Genomic DNA, 14,126 nt, shown 5'->3' on the forward strand with positions numbered 1-14,126 from the left:
TTCCTCTGTGGCTTTAAAACACTGGTGAATGTGCAAAGGCAGTTTTTACTTCACCTTTCACTTTGAGTTAGCACCTAGCTCAGGCAAAGATGAAGGAGGATTTCTTACCTAGTAAAGTTGGTTTTTCCTGGGATGATTCAGGCTCTGCTGAACACCTGCAAGACCGAAGGACTATCACCCCTCCAAGCACACCATCTTCATTGGCTAGAAAAGGGGAACCTGGGCAAAAGTGGTGGGGAGAATTATTTGTTTCTAATTAATGATTTTCTAAATTTTAATCTACTAATCAAAAAAAAAAGGTAAAAGAGCTACACAGAATAAAACAAACATGCTGGAAATTGCATTTGTGAGGGCAAACCCATTTTTTCATGGATCAAGGAAGGTGTAACAATGAAAAACAGAGTGTCAAGTTGAAAAAAAATTAGCTCAATATTTAGTTCTTTCTGTACTAAAATTAATATAAAGATGGCCACATGTGGAAAACATCAAGAAAATCTGGGTCATTTTTACAGTTTATTCATTTCCCCCCAATTTAAAGCCCTTTGTACAGAGACACCATCAAACTGCTGTAGTGCCTTCCTTCCTGTTTTATGAATATGAGCAGAAAGCCAAAACATATCCTACTTTTTAGAGTGGCTTTTCTGTTGTTAATTTAAGACATACAATACAAAACATCTATCAGAAGCTGGAAAATTTTTCAAGTTAGCTGAATCAAGTCTAAGTATTCTTTCTCTGGTTTGTAATTTGAAATAAGATTCCTATAGTTTTGAACGTGGAAACAATGGTGTAATTTATAAACAACTTAAAATGTCTTGAGCAACAAAACTAATCAAGTTCTTACACTTAAGCCCATTGAGATCCTTGTCACACATTTGCAATACACTGTGATTCAAAATTGAGCATACAATTGCAACAGGCATTTCATACAATTCTTTTTGATTACTTTCTTTTAAATAAATTAGTATACCATGCCTAGTGCACAGACACTGTAATTTGCTGGTCACAAGAACTTTAGAGCAGATCTTCTCATCAGACTCCTTTAACTTGCCCACAGCTATTTGTATGATTAAAATTACTCCTTTAATGCAAATAACAACAGCAAAACAGCCCAATAAAAACCAACTTCAAGCTTTGTCATAAGGAAAACTAAACCTTTATCATCTTTTCTCTCAACATAAGAGCAGCCACATTCAAAAGTGATACAAGGTGGTCATTACAACAGAAGCCCACACTTCAGGAAAATAATAAATAAATAATAAAATTACAAGTAATGTCTTATCTGATCTAATACAAACAGATATTATCTTTAAAGCAGCACTTGCTTTGTACAAGAACTATTATTAGGTACCAGTCAGACCTCCTGTATTACTCATTCAGGACTGTGACCAAACCCCTGTGAACCAAGAATCCAGCCCGTGATAAGAGAATAGATAACAAAAGAAGAAAATATGTCTGGTTAAAATATAAGGGTGAGGCCTGGGAACTTGTAAAGAGTTTTACCACCCAAATCAAAACCTTTCACTCCATGCTTTCCAAGGTGCTAATGATATCTCTTATACTTTCACTGCACCAACCAAGTGCTGGCTGATATAACATGATTTCTGCAAGCAAATGAATAAAAAAAAAAAATAAAAGTGGTTTTCTTCATAGGGGACATGCATTCTTTAATCTTTACTTCAGAAACTCAGGTACTTCAAAGACAGTGTCTTAACCCAAACTTGGTCTGCAGACCTAATTTTACATTCTACTGCACAAATAATTTAGGCTTTTAGTCTAAAAAGGTTTGGTTTGTTTTTCAATAAGCAGCTTCTCCTCCTCTTTCAAGGGCTGAGAAAGATGCTTTCAAGGTTGTAGTGAAAAATACTAATCATCTTCTAAGTTAGAATCGTTAAAAATGTTCTACTTCAGCAGAACACAGCCAGCAAACACAGTACATATCTAAGGCCACAGTAAAACACTAAAAGTGAATGAATGCACACAAAACCAGACAGCAACTACTGATTATAGACTTGGTGCCACTGAAGTCTTAGTCTAGAAATGCTTGCATTTGGTTAATCATTTTTTTTAGGGGTTTCTTTCTCCCACCCTCTGAAAAGAACAAATGAAAGAAAAGCTTGTAAATAAGCCAATCACATATTTTTCCAGTATTTTATCAACTATGTGCCATCATCACAAATTTTCACTAATCTGAATAACTTGCACATGCTCTTTTTAAACCTTAAGAGAAGACTCGGCAGTGTATTTCTTTCCATTCAGAGAGTCTGCAGGAGAATACATTGTCATCAGAAATCTTTCATTTTTACAGGGATTTCGGTGCAAGAACAAAACATTCACCTTCAGTGAAACACAGAATAAAAAAAAAACCAGCAATCACTCGAAGCATGTGTTTTGTGAGACTTATTTTAAAAGAGGGTTTAAATAAATAATTTAAAACTGGAGCTTCAAGCACATTAGACAAAGTCTTGAGCTTACAGGTTCACCCAAAGAGATGCTCTACCTCTGCATGCACAACAACTGCCAGGAGAACCCCAGTTCTGTCAGCCTAAATAGCATTTATTTTTTGACATTAAACATGGTGGGCACTGTATTGCCCTAAATATGTACACAGTTTTTTCTGAACCAAGACTTCCTTCAATGATTATGCACCATGATAGCTTTATTATTGGTCAAAAAAAGCCAAAGGTTTTGAAATCCATGCTAAACACTCAAAAGCTAGAAAAACTAGCTGTATTAATTCAGCTGAAGTACACTGTCACCCTACTGCTATTTCAACTAGAAAACTCCAGAAGAGGAGTAATTTAATAGCACTGCCCATGTTAAAAGTGGGACAGAAGTTTTAACTTCAGCACTCATAAAACACACCAGATGAGTAAGACACTGGCTTCTTTAGGAATGACACAAGTTGGGCCCTTGGAGTAAGGGCAAATGTTGGTCATGACACATGAAACCAGGTCATGCTGCACTAACTCAGTAAGAACTGACCTTACCAGTAATACTGGGGTGAGATGGAGATGGGTAAAATGGTTTGAAGTGACTTGCAGTGGGTCATTTGAATGGAATATTGAACCAGATTTCTTAACAGTTTGTGTTATGCAAACAAAGCAAAGATGATGGGACACATTATCTCTCCTACAGACAAAAACACAGCAGTGCTGCCCTTTGGGTCTTCTACACCATTTTATCATCACCTGCAGAATGAACATCATTCTGGAAAGGTGGGGAAAGTCTGAAAAAAGAACATATCAGCTAAACCATCTCAGTACAAAATCAGCAACAATAGAGTGTGTTGTCTCCAATTCACTGGTGAAGTTGTGGGGAATCAATCTCAGAACAGTGTCAGTAAAATCCACTTGACTAGAGTAATAATATTACAGTATTCTACATTACAGTAAATTCAAACTCTTAAAATCAGTCTCTAAGCCAAATTAAATACACACTGAACAGCACGTTCTTTAAAACAGAGCAAGTATTTTATTTTCCAATTAAAGCCATTTTTCAAAAATGTTAAAAGAGGGATTCAAATATATTAACTTTTTTAAACAAAGATCTTTCTAGATATGCAAACTTATTACTGAGGATTACAATTATGCTGACATGTGTATGTTAACACAGCAATACAGTGCATATTAGGAGGTCTATGGTAAGCAAAATTCCAGACAGCTGAATGCAATGCATCCATCATTAAATCTGTAAAAATAACAATACAAAAGCAGTATTATACTTTATTTCTACACAGAATCTATCCACTGTACATAGGAATTAATCTGAGTGTTCTCAAAACACTGTGAATTCAAAGGTTAAGAACATATTTCATTAATTTAGGTCTAAAACTCATTTTGCTACAGTCAACCCATTGAGAAAAAGAAATAATAGTGCAGACTTCTGTAAAAAATAACAATATAGGTAATGACATTTTTTCATATACCTTCCATTTAATTAGTATTTCTAGAGGACGAGAAAAGGTGCAACTGAAATACTGCCAGGTATATTAAAGGCAGAATGGTTTCTCATTAGAAGGAAAAAGTGATCTGGCTCCCACACTCCTACACCATTTTTTTTCTCCCTGTACTTTTCAGAATGATAGATCTTACTGTACAAATTAAAAATTCAGTAAAATAAAAATCAAAATATGCCTGCTAGCCAAAAATATTGTTTTCCACTGCAATAAAATAGAACTGCTAGACAAACCTTTGATCTAATAGCGTGCTAATGGCAACACTACAAAAACCTGGGCCTTTTAATACCCTTTTAACTCTCATGAAAGCCATTGTTCCTTTCCCAATTACACTGGTATACCACTGAGGAATGTGGCACGAAAAATCCAAAGTAGAATTTCAACTGCAGCACTAACTAATAACGCTAGCACTGACTGGCCATATCAGATGAAAGGGGTAGGAAAAACCAAACAAAATCCATATTTCACTAGTTTTGGCTTAATCCTCACCTCCCCCAGCCACAAAATTGTATTTTACAGAATATAGTTCCCTCCTTCAAAGCTCAACTCTTCTGTTATTGCTACCTGACATACAGAAAGCATTAAAAAGTTTTTGTTTATATATTTTGTACTTCATTAATATGCAGTAATGGTCTCTTACAAAGAAGCAAACAGTCTTCAGAGCAACTCCACGTTCACTGATCCCATCAAGCTCTGCAAGAGCAACCAGAACTGAACACCATGACCCAGGTTCAGCTGCTGACCAGGAATAGAACTTACAGATTTCAGGGCTGTTAAACTAAATAATGGGTTCAACATTCACCCTTGCTCTGGAGGAACTACAGCTACAAGTGAAAAACACTTTGACATCTCTTCTCCATTACTCCTCTCTCCCATTGCTTCCTCCAGAGCAGGTGATCCATGTGAGTGGTTCCCCTCAGATCCTGTGCCTTTTTTCCCCATTTGCAGCTACTGCACTGATCCACTCTAGCACAGGTTCGACACCAAGCTGTGAGAGAAGTGTTTTATTTACACTGACCCAGCTGAAGGATGAACCAGCTGCTCATCAGATGTTTTCCATTCATACTCTTCCACAGCAGAGAAACCATTACCAGCTCTGTTGTTTGCATGAGCTTTCAAAGGCTTAAGACTTTGGTCTCAACACTGACTGTGGGGTGGTGTAACCAATTAAGTGCTTCAGCATCCCCCAGTTTTAACAGCTAAACAGTTCTAAACCTCCTTGTGCTGCAGCATGAGGGAAATTTAGACTTTATCAGGACAACAATCTATAGATCACCTACACTTTGTAGGCTTTGTGTACAAAATGTGCTGAAAGTGAAGCTGTTTGCCACTCTGCTTCTGCTTTCTATCCCACTAGACTCCAAGATAACAACTGAAATAAACATTAGAGGAATATAAGAAGCACTAAACGAAGCCTGCTTTTAATTTCATGCACCATTATTTGCTAAATGTTTAAGCACAAGCTGTCTGAAAGTAGAGGTTTTTATATTTCACAGTAAGTTAAAACATCTATTTAGAATTTTTAAAGAAGCTGCAAGTGAAAGCACCTGCACTTTAAAACTTCACAGGGTTAAATAATTAAATAAATTAAATACTAGAGGATACCACCGACCAATAAAACCCCAATGCTCCTGACACAGAGAAGCACAGGCAGGACCTAGACAAACTCTTGTGTAACATCACCATGTTGTGTTAAGTTTCTAGATGGTTTGATTGTACAGATAATGAAGATTGTACAGATAATGCAGATGGTAGATTCTGTCTACCATCAAATATAAATTTGTGAAATAAAATAGGTTATATGAAACTTCAGGATCACCTCATTCTCTTCTCAAATCTTCTCCTCTGTGTCATGGAGAAGCATAAAAGCCCTTCCATAACTTGCTTCCTCTGCTACAAAACCACAAAGGATACTACAAGGCTTAGAGTGATGCAGCACCAAAATATAAAGTAACAATAACACTGTAAAATGCCAGTCACTGGCAGTCTTGTAACTGTTAAAGTTTGAGGCTTTTCTCTCCCAACAAGCATAACTAATAATCAGGAAATTCGTATTCTATGATTCCTAACTCTCCAAACTCCTGCTCAGAAGAGAGGAATTTGACACTAAATTTCTAAAAAGAAAGTTTCAGCGTTATCCTTCTGCTATTACCTTTCTGCAGACTTTGCTTGTTTGTCAACTGAAACACAATTTAAAAATACAAGAATAGAGAGGCATGTTTCCATTAAGGAAAGAAAAAATATCAGGTTCTAACTATTTCTTTCAGCTCATTATTTCCTTATAAGAAGCTTTAAAGCACAACTGGTAACACTGCCATTGTTAAAAGCCCAGATTTCCCGCCAGTGAGATGACACAAACATTTACTCTAAGTCTACATTCTGCAAACTTGGCTGCATTTGAAAGGAATGATGAGTAACCAAATCCTCTGTTCTCCTGTTTGGAAGGTATTTGTGTTTACAGAACACCATTCTTCAACTGAGAACCAAGCCTTTTGTGCTCTTTGACTAAAGATACGGAGCCCGTTTGCTTTACAAAATATCTAAATTTAATTTCTCTCACCTCCAATTCAACCATCAGTTGTGCATTATCCATAGTAAGCTGGCTCTGAGAAAGGATGAGAGAAGCACATCTGACATGAGTTTGCTCATCACCTGCTGTTTAAGCAGCACTCACTGTTTAAGCCAGGCATTCCCAAGCTGGAAGGATTCCCAGGGCTCCGCAGAGACTCCGAGAGTTCTGTAAACAGGAAGCACCAATCTGGTGGCAACTGCCAAAATCAGCTGTTCATCCCTCTGATACAAGTAAGGCACATTTTGATTTCTATCAAAACATTCTAGCTCAGCTTTGTTATAGGCTGAGGTTTTTTTCAGCCTTGGTCCATTATAATTCTGGTGAAAGTTTGACAGGATCACAAAACAGGGCTTTAAGGAAGGCAAGAGAAGAATCCATGCAACCAGCAAGGAGTCTATCAGCCCACTTGATCCTATTGTTTCACAACATTAAGAAATCCTGCATCACACCACAGATCCTGAGCTATCAACCAGCACTTTGTCTATGAAAATTCGCAGGAAAAAAATCCTGTTTAGTATAAGCCTATTGTTTGAAGCACAATGCACATTTTCAACCCTTTCACTGTATTTGCCAGACATAACCTTGCTTTCACAGAATCACTGAATGGGTCAGGTTGGAAGGAACCATAGTGGGTCATCTGGTCCCACCTCCCTGCTCAAGCAAGGTTATCTTAGAGCACATGGCACAGGATTGCCTCCAGACGATTCTGGAGTATCTCCAGCGAGGGAAGATTCCACAATCTCTCTGGGCAATCTGTCACTCACACAGTAAAGAAGTTCTTCCTCATGTTCAGGTGGAACTTCCTGTGCATCAGTTCCTGCCCACTGCCTCCTGTTCCAGTGGTTGGCACCACCGAGCAGAGCCTGGCTCCATTCTCTTGGCACACCCCCTTTAGATATTTATACACATTGATGAGGTCCCCTCTCAGTCGTCTCTTCTCAAGGCTGAACAGCCCCAGCTCCCTCAGCCCTTCTTCCTAAGAGAGATGCTCCAGTCCCCCAGTCATCCTCCTTGCCCTCCACTGGACCTGTTTCAGGAGCTCCCTGTCTCTCTTGTACTGAGGTGCCCAGAACTGGACACAGCCCTTCAGATGTGCCTCACTAGGGCTGAGCAGAGGGGCAGGATCACCTCTGTCAACCTACTGGCAACACTCTTCCTAACGCCCCCCAAGGACACCATTGGCTTTCTTGGCCCTGAGGACACACTGCTGGCTCATGGACAGCTTGTTGTCCACCAGGATCCCCAAGTCTTTCTCTGCAGAGCTGCTTTCCAGCAGATCACTCCCAGCCTGTCCTGGTGCTCGAGGTTATTCCTCCCCAAGTGCAGGACCCTGCTGCAAAGGATGCAAAGGATGCCTTTGCTGCATTTCAGACAGTTCTTCTCTGCCCATCCCTGCAACCTGCGAGGTCCTTCTGAAGGGCAGCACAGCCCTCTGGGGTATCAGCCACTCCTCCCACCTTTGTGTCATCAGTGAACTTGCTGAGGAGGCATCTACCCCCTCACCCATGTCATTAAAGAACAACTTAAACAGTACTGGGCCCAGTACAGAATCCTGGGGGACACCACTACTGACAGGCCTCCAACTGGACTCTGTGCCACTGATCACAACCCTCTGGGATGTGCCACTCAGCCAGCTCTCAATCCACCTCACTGTCCACTCGTCCAACCCACACTTCCTGAGTTTGCCTATGAATCTTCAGAATTGCCAAGATCCCCCAAAATTACACTACCGGCTACAAACTCAGTACTATGTCACATGTAAACAGTAAGATATATCTGGATTTTGAAGTCTTCCTCCATCAGTTTTCATTCACAGGACAGCGGAGGGCAAAGCAGATTTTATGCTTTCTAATCAAAACACAGCATCCAAGCACTTCACCTTCACAGAGACCAAAGCTGGCTGTATCATTCTTTTTCCCCACATCAGCACTGCCCCAAAGTACAACTGAGCAGATACTACACATTCCTGCTGTCAGGCAACCAAAGCTTGCAGCGATAAGTTTCTAAAAATACAAGCCAGGTCTGTCCCTAATTAAAATATGAAACTTGAAAAAGGAATTACAAAGCAGCTTTTTCAAATTTTCTTATCATGAAAACCACTAATTTGATCCTGTCTCTCATTCTTTTCACTTTCCCTTCTTTTGTTTGGATAAGTCTGTTTTCCCAAGGCAATAAGACATCACACTGTTAGCCTGGTATCTGTCTGTGCAGCTCCTCTTTCTCTGCAACTGATAGCTTCAGGTATAACAAAAACTTCAGCAACATTTAATATGTTCTTATCTCCAACAGAAATATTTTTACATTTCCAGTAAAGAATACAATGTATATATCACATAGTAGCCAGTTAACATTTAAAATGAAAACATCTGCTATGCAAACTGGTGGCAAAACATGTTTGCATTAAACAGCAAACGAAGAATTGCATTTTTGCTCACTGTTACCAAAAAGAACAGGGAAAACCAACTTAAAGAAGGCACCTCAACTAAAAAGTTTGATTTTTTTTGTTTTTTTAATCAGCCAGTTTCTATGAATTACTTCATCAGTTGCTTTCCATTTTTTGTGTGTATGTACTAATATGAAATTTTATAAAGATATGTACAGTTAGTGCTTGCTTTTAAGTACTCTTACCACAAACAGCACAATAAATTTTGAGAGTGTGGACTAAAGATCTGACTTGCCTGAAGTTAGGCCAGTTCCATAGAATACCTACAAAAAGTAGCAAAGTTATCACAAGCTTCCTTCCTAAAGGCTTCTCTTGGGTATACAAATTCCTGATTTTGTGCCATTGTGCACTGGAATGAGTGATTAAATATAAAAAGCTAAATTTTTGCTGCTTGGATTAGGATCTTTTTGGGCAACACACACTAAGGTTTTTCTGCATTCTTACAGCACCTAGAAATGGATATATAAATACAATATAATATATACATACTATATATATATATACAGACATATATATATACAATATAACATAAAATATAAAGTGTAGCCTTCCAATGTGAGGATGATTTCCCTCAAACAGTCAAATGTAATGTTGTCAGAAGCACAGTTTAACATGGATTCAACATTATAAACATAAATAAAGAAACTGCAATGCATTGCTTGCCAAGACCAAGGGCATCAGTCCCTGGGATCCAAAAAGGTGTGCACATGTCCCTCTTTCAGCTCTAATTAAAATACCATAAAAATGAGCTTTGGCAACACAGTGTACAAGAAGTACTTGTGTTGTCTGCAAGAAATTTTGAAGGTGAAAATTGTCTGTGGACTCTAAAGCTTCAAAAATTTGAAGGGCTATAAAGACAGTGCAAATCAACATATATGCCAGAAGCCTCCTTGGAATCTAGGCTGTTTTCAAAAGTTCAAGCTTGTATGGATATTTGAAAATGACACATGACAAATGACACATGAAAATGATGAATTTGTATTTGGATTACAGCTTGAAGAAAGAAAAAAAGATCTATATTCACAAGAGGTTAAACACAGATTGTGCAATTCCCTCTAATCAAGGAAAAAATTGGGTTTTGAATGGAGTCTACTTCACTTTTGCAAGAAATTAATCTCGTCATGTAGATAGCAAATCAGAATCTGTCTGTTTAAAGCACTTAATTAGAACATGAGATGGTTTTGAGGTCTGCTATTTTTAAAAGGGTTAACATGATGAATAATTTTTACTAATGCTCCTAAAACCACCAATTCTAAAATATGCAGTTGTACACCACAGCCCCATGATTCAGGCAGGAAATTCTTTCTTCAAACCTCTCCGGGTATTCTATGACTCACATAACAATTGAGATATTTCCAAGGGTTTTCCTTTAGATTTCCTAAAATATTCTTCTGTAGTTTAACATTTTTCAGATGTAACACAACACTAAATCCCAAGCCAACTACAACACAAGACTTGAACAGAAATCATAAAAATAAGTGTCTTAATTTTGTTTAATAGTGTTACTTGCATTTTAAACAATGTTGGGCAACTTTCAGGCAATGAGGACCATATACTTACCAATAAACTTGTTTTGCATAGTCTCTAGGAGAGCTTGGTGGGCATCTTCTGTTTGCAAAGCACATGAACATTCTCTGGCCAGTATGGTTCGGACAAGGTGCTCTCCACAACCTAAAAACACATTAAGATTGGGAATAGTCAAAATATAGGTGTCACTATGAAGAAACTCTGTCATTAATTTATATCATTACATTAATCTGGCTGTAATTACAAAAAATAAGGACGTTTTCTTCACAGCAATGCATATGACAAGCTTCTGCCATATTTTTATTTTTTAAAAAAAGCGTGGCACTGAGTCACATGAAAATTCCACCGTTTTTTTCACAACTCTCCTGAAATTTCTACTGCACAAATTCATAAAATAAAAAGGGTACAGTGAGACTTTCTCTGACATGTCACCTTTATCCAGACAGAATCCACTTACTCATCATTCTCCCAGCAATGATCCCTGCATGCAAGTCTTCAAACCAAGAACATTTTCAGTGAATGCCACACTAACTCCTGCATGACAGAATCTTCCACTTAGTCCACATGATCTAGCCTTTTGTCAGCAAAGGAATACATGAATTCACCCATCCTTTTTCTGCCAGAGTGGTTGCTCACTGCACTACTAATATAAATTCCTGTAATTTTTAGAGGTTTAAGAAACTAAAAAGCTTCTGCAAACAACCACTCATTGCCTCAGTGCTTTCTGTATCACCTGAAACCTACTGAGGATGAAGACAGGCAGGTCATTACTGCTACTCTTATTCTGCAGGAACACTTTCACACCTGCTATTTTTTCTCCTACACTCTTTTCCATTCCTGTGCTGTGCTCTGGGACACGATGAGGCCAAATGGCACCGTGCATGTTTATTGGATCAACATTTTTTTTGGACAGGAAAACCCTCTGGTGATACCTTCTGCATATAGACAAAGGTCATTATACTAATTATGCCTCCAGTTTGTTGACATTTTTCCTCAATGGCAAGGAAGCAGAAAAAGCAGCTGGAAAAGGGCTAAGCAAGAGCCAGTTAAACTGTGTTATCCAGTTAGGAAAGAAGGAGAAACACAACTAATGCACAGCTACAATGTAACAATGTTTTCCAATTATCTAATTTGGGTGACTACAGTTTGATCAGACTTGTAACTTCAGAGTATATCAGGGCCCAAAACTGCATTAGACACCAGAATACACAGAGAAATCAAATACAATGAATTCCCAATTATATATAAATATTTCTAGCGTATTTCTCATTTCTCATTAAACACGACATGGTGATGCAAGCACTGTGCTGGTACCTTAAAAAAAATATATGTATAATCCAGTTGGACTTATTAGCTCAGGCACAGAATTACATAAATACACCTACTCAGCTTCCAGAAACAATTTATGGCTGGAAACAATCCAGTGGCTTCCACATGGCAGGGAGCTGGAGCCGGCAGGACATCAGGCCTAGGCTGGCTTCAGACAAAGGCAGCTCAGTCTCCACGGATAACATTCACTTTACTGGAAGCACTAACAAGCCCAGAACAGAGAGAACTCTGAGACACTGACTGAAGCCAGCCTAGATGTGGCATAAAGAAAAATGTAATAACTAAACCCAACCCAAAGTGGCCCCAGTGCAGCCTGTTGAGGGTCTCATTGTGCTTCCCAATATGCTGAGTTTAGAGCACTGACTGGTCTGGGCACAATAGGGCACAAAACCACGTTGGCAGGTCTAGTGCTGTGTCTTGGAGCTACTCATAGATTGGTTTCTTGTTCTTCTCACCACTTTTAAACCTTAATTAACATGGCAAGCTAGTCAAAAAAACCCCTCTCTTTCTGTTTACTTGTCACACAATTATACCCTCCCCCTTGAATGCACAGTAAGTTTACAAACAGTGTTCATCAAAAATTGCTAATACAAAAGGAAAACAAAAAAATTACCCCACTCGCTCCTAATTTCTAAAATTAGGAAAAAAAAACAACAAAAAACCCTCAGGAGCATTATGGATCCATTAGATCAGGGATCAGACTGATGAAAAATTGTGTGCATGTGTCCCAAAATCTTGCTACGTTCAATCATCAAAATAATACCTTAGTCTTCAGTTATATTCTCCTGTTAATGGGCAGTGTCTCCTGATTAATACAATTCAGCTCAACTGAATTGTTTGAAGTGGGGCACTTTGGCACTGAATCTACATACACTTGGCACAACAGAAAGACAAAAAAATCCACTGTATAGCAAACAGATTGAGTACAAGCAGTTACAAACAGAGGAAAAGGAAAGAGCTGAAATACTACAACAATTACACAGCCAAGGGAGGCAGTTCTTGAGAGCACAAGGAGAAAAGTGTTTTCATTGAGAGTGTCAAGAGACAAGAGAAGGGTCCTGGTGGGGAGATAATCTTCAAGAGGCTCCTGCAATAGAGCATCCTCAGCAGCTGCTTACAGCCTGTCCATTCACTGCCTCATGAACTCACGCTCAAAAGCTTCTGTCCACAATAAAATTGAGAGTTATCTACTACTTATTCCAGACAAAGAACATGGAGGGGGAGGGGGAAGCCACAAGATGCATTTTACCCATAGATCACAACCTGGATATCACTTTTTTTTAACTAAGAAACTTTAATCACTACAAAGTTTTGCTGTGAAGAACAAAACTAAATAAGCATATGCTCCAGCAAAAACTGAGCAAGTTGATTTTTTTCTTGAAAAGGACCTGTTAACATCTTTATATATAACACTTATACCCTATATGAGGCAAGAAGCACAGGACTGAGAATGGGAATCAAACAAATGAGACACAGAAATGAGAGTGAGCCCATGCGTGTCCTATGCATCAAGTAATAAAACCAGATGTTACTACTTCACAATTTTAAAGTATTTCCTAAACTGGCATCAAAAAGACAATAGCCATTTTTTAGCATGACGTAGAATGTTATTTATCCCCCAAGAGAATGACTTTATTGAAGAGTTCCCATAACATCAAGTCTGCTCCAAAAAAACATTCAGAGAGAGAAAACTTAATCTGGGTTAAGAACAGCTGCAGCCCACTGATGTGATCCAGGATCAACCACAAAGAAAGCAGCTTTGCAGTTCTACTAACACATCACACATCTCTACATCCCCACAGACAAAGTCATTTCTTTATGTCATACTTATGTCAACCTATAAGGCAGCAAACTTACAGACTGCTGCTGGCAGTGCATGCAAAAATCTTTCAACACATCACATGCTGGCAATCTGCAGGGACAGATAACTAAGGAATATAATTCCCCCTTTTGGAAAAGAAAAATTTGTTACTGCAGTTTTTGAGGTAGGAACATCTATTTTTGAACAAGAAAAAGAAAAAAACCAAAACAACTAAGCAGTGTTTTACATACTTTGACCAGATAAAGGCTGAGAAAAAGAATTACCCTAATTATTCCAATGGAATTACCCTTTCTATTATCTCAAGTCAGAACCAAACTGTCTTGCAGGTTTAGCAGATCTATCTGTCTCTGTAGCCTACAACACTGGAGATAATAGTAGGACCAGACACAAAATGAACATACACATTAGTACAGGAATCAAAACTGATTTATATCTTACAATATAAAGCTGTGGGTTCAAATTTATAGTTCTAGTCACT

General features: G+C 38.4%; 1 protein-coding gene across 7 annotated transcripts in view; it reads right to left on the reverse strand.

The window, feature by feature from the left end:
- The window catches only part of TASP1 (taspase 1), a 78,706-nt gene that overhangs the window by 14,483 nt on the left and 50,097 nt on the right, over window positions 1-14,126 (reverse strand). For 5 of the 7 annotated variants that reach the window (XM_064647562.1, XM_064647559.1, XM_064647557.1 and 2 more), the window contains 2 exons: window positions 10,531-10,641; window positions 109-219 (listed from right to left, as the gene is read on the reverse strand). In XM_064647562.1, the coding sequence (XP_064503632.1) occupies window positions 109-219; window positions 10,531-10,641 (222 nt within the window). Of the gene's footprint in view, window positions 1-108; window positions 220-3,489; window positions 3,688-4,795; window positions 9,234-10,530; window positions 10,642-14,126 lie in introns of those variants that run through there. The other 2 variants (XM_064647561.1, XM_064647563.1) reach the window with 2 other exon arrangements.

Source organism: Pseudopipra pipra, chromosome 3, assembly GCF_036250125.1.
Source record: "Pseudopipra pipra isolate bDixPip1 chromosome 3, bDixPip1.hap1, whole genome shotgun sequence".
Lineage (NCBI taxonomy): Eukaryota > Metazoa > Chordata > Aves > Passeriformes > Pipridae > Pseudopipra > Pseudopipra pipra.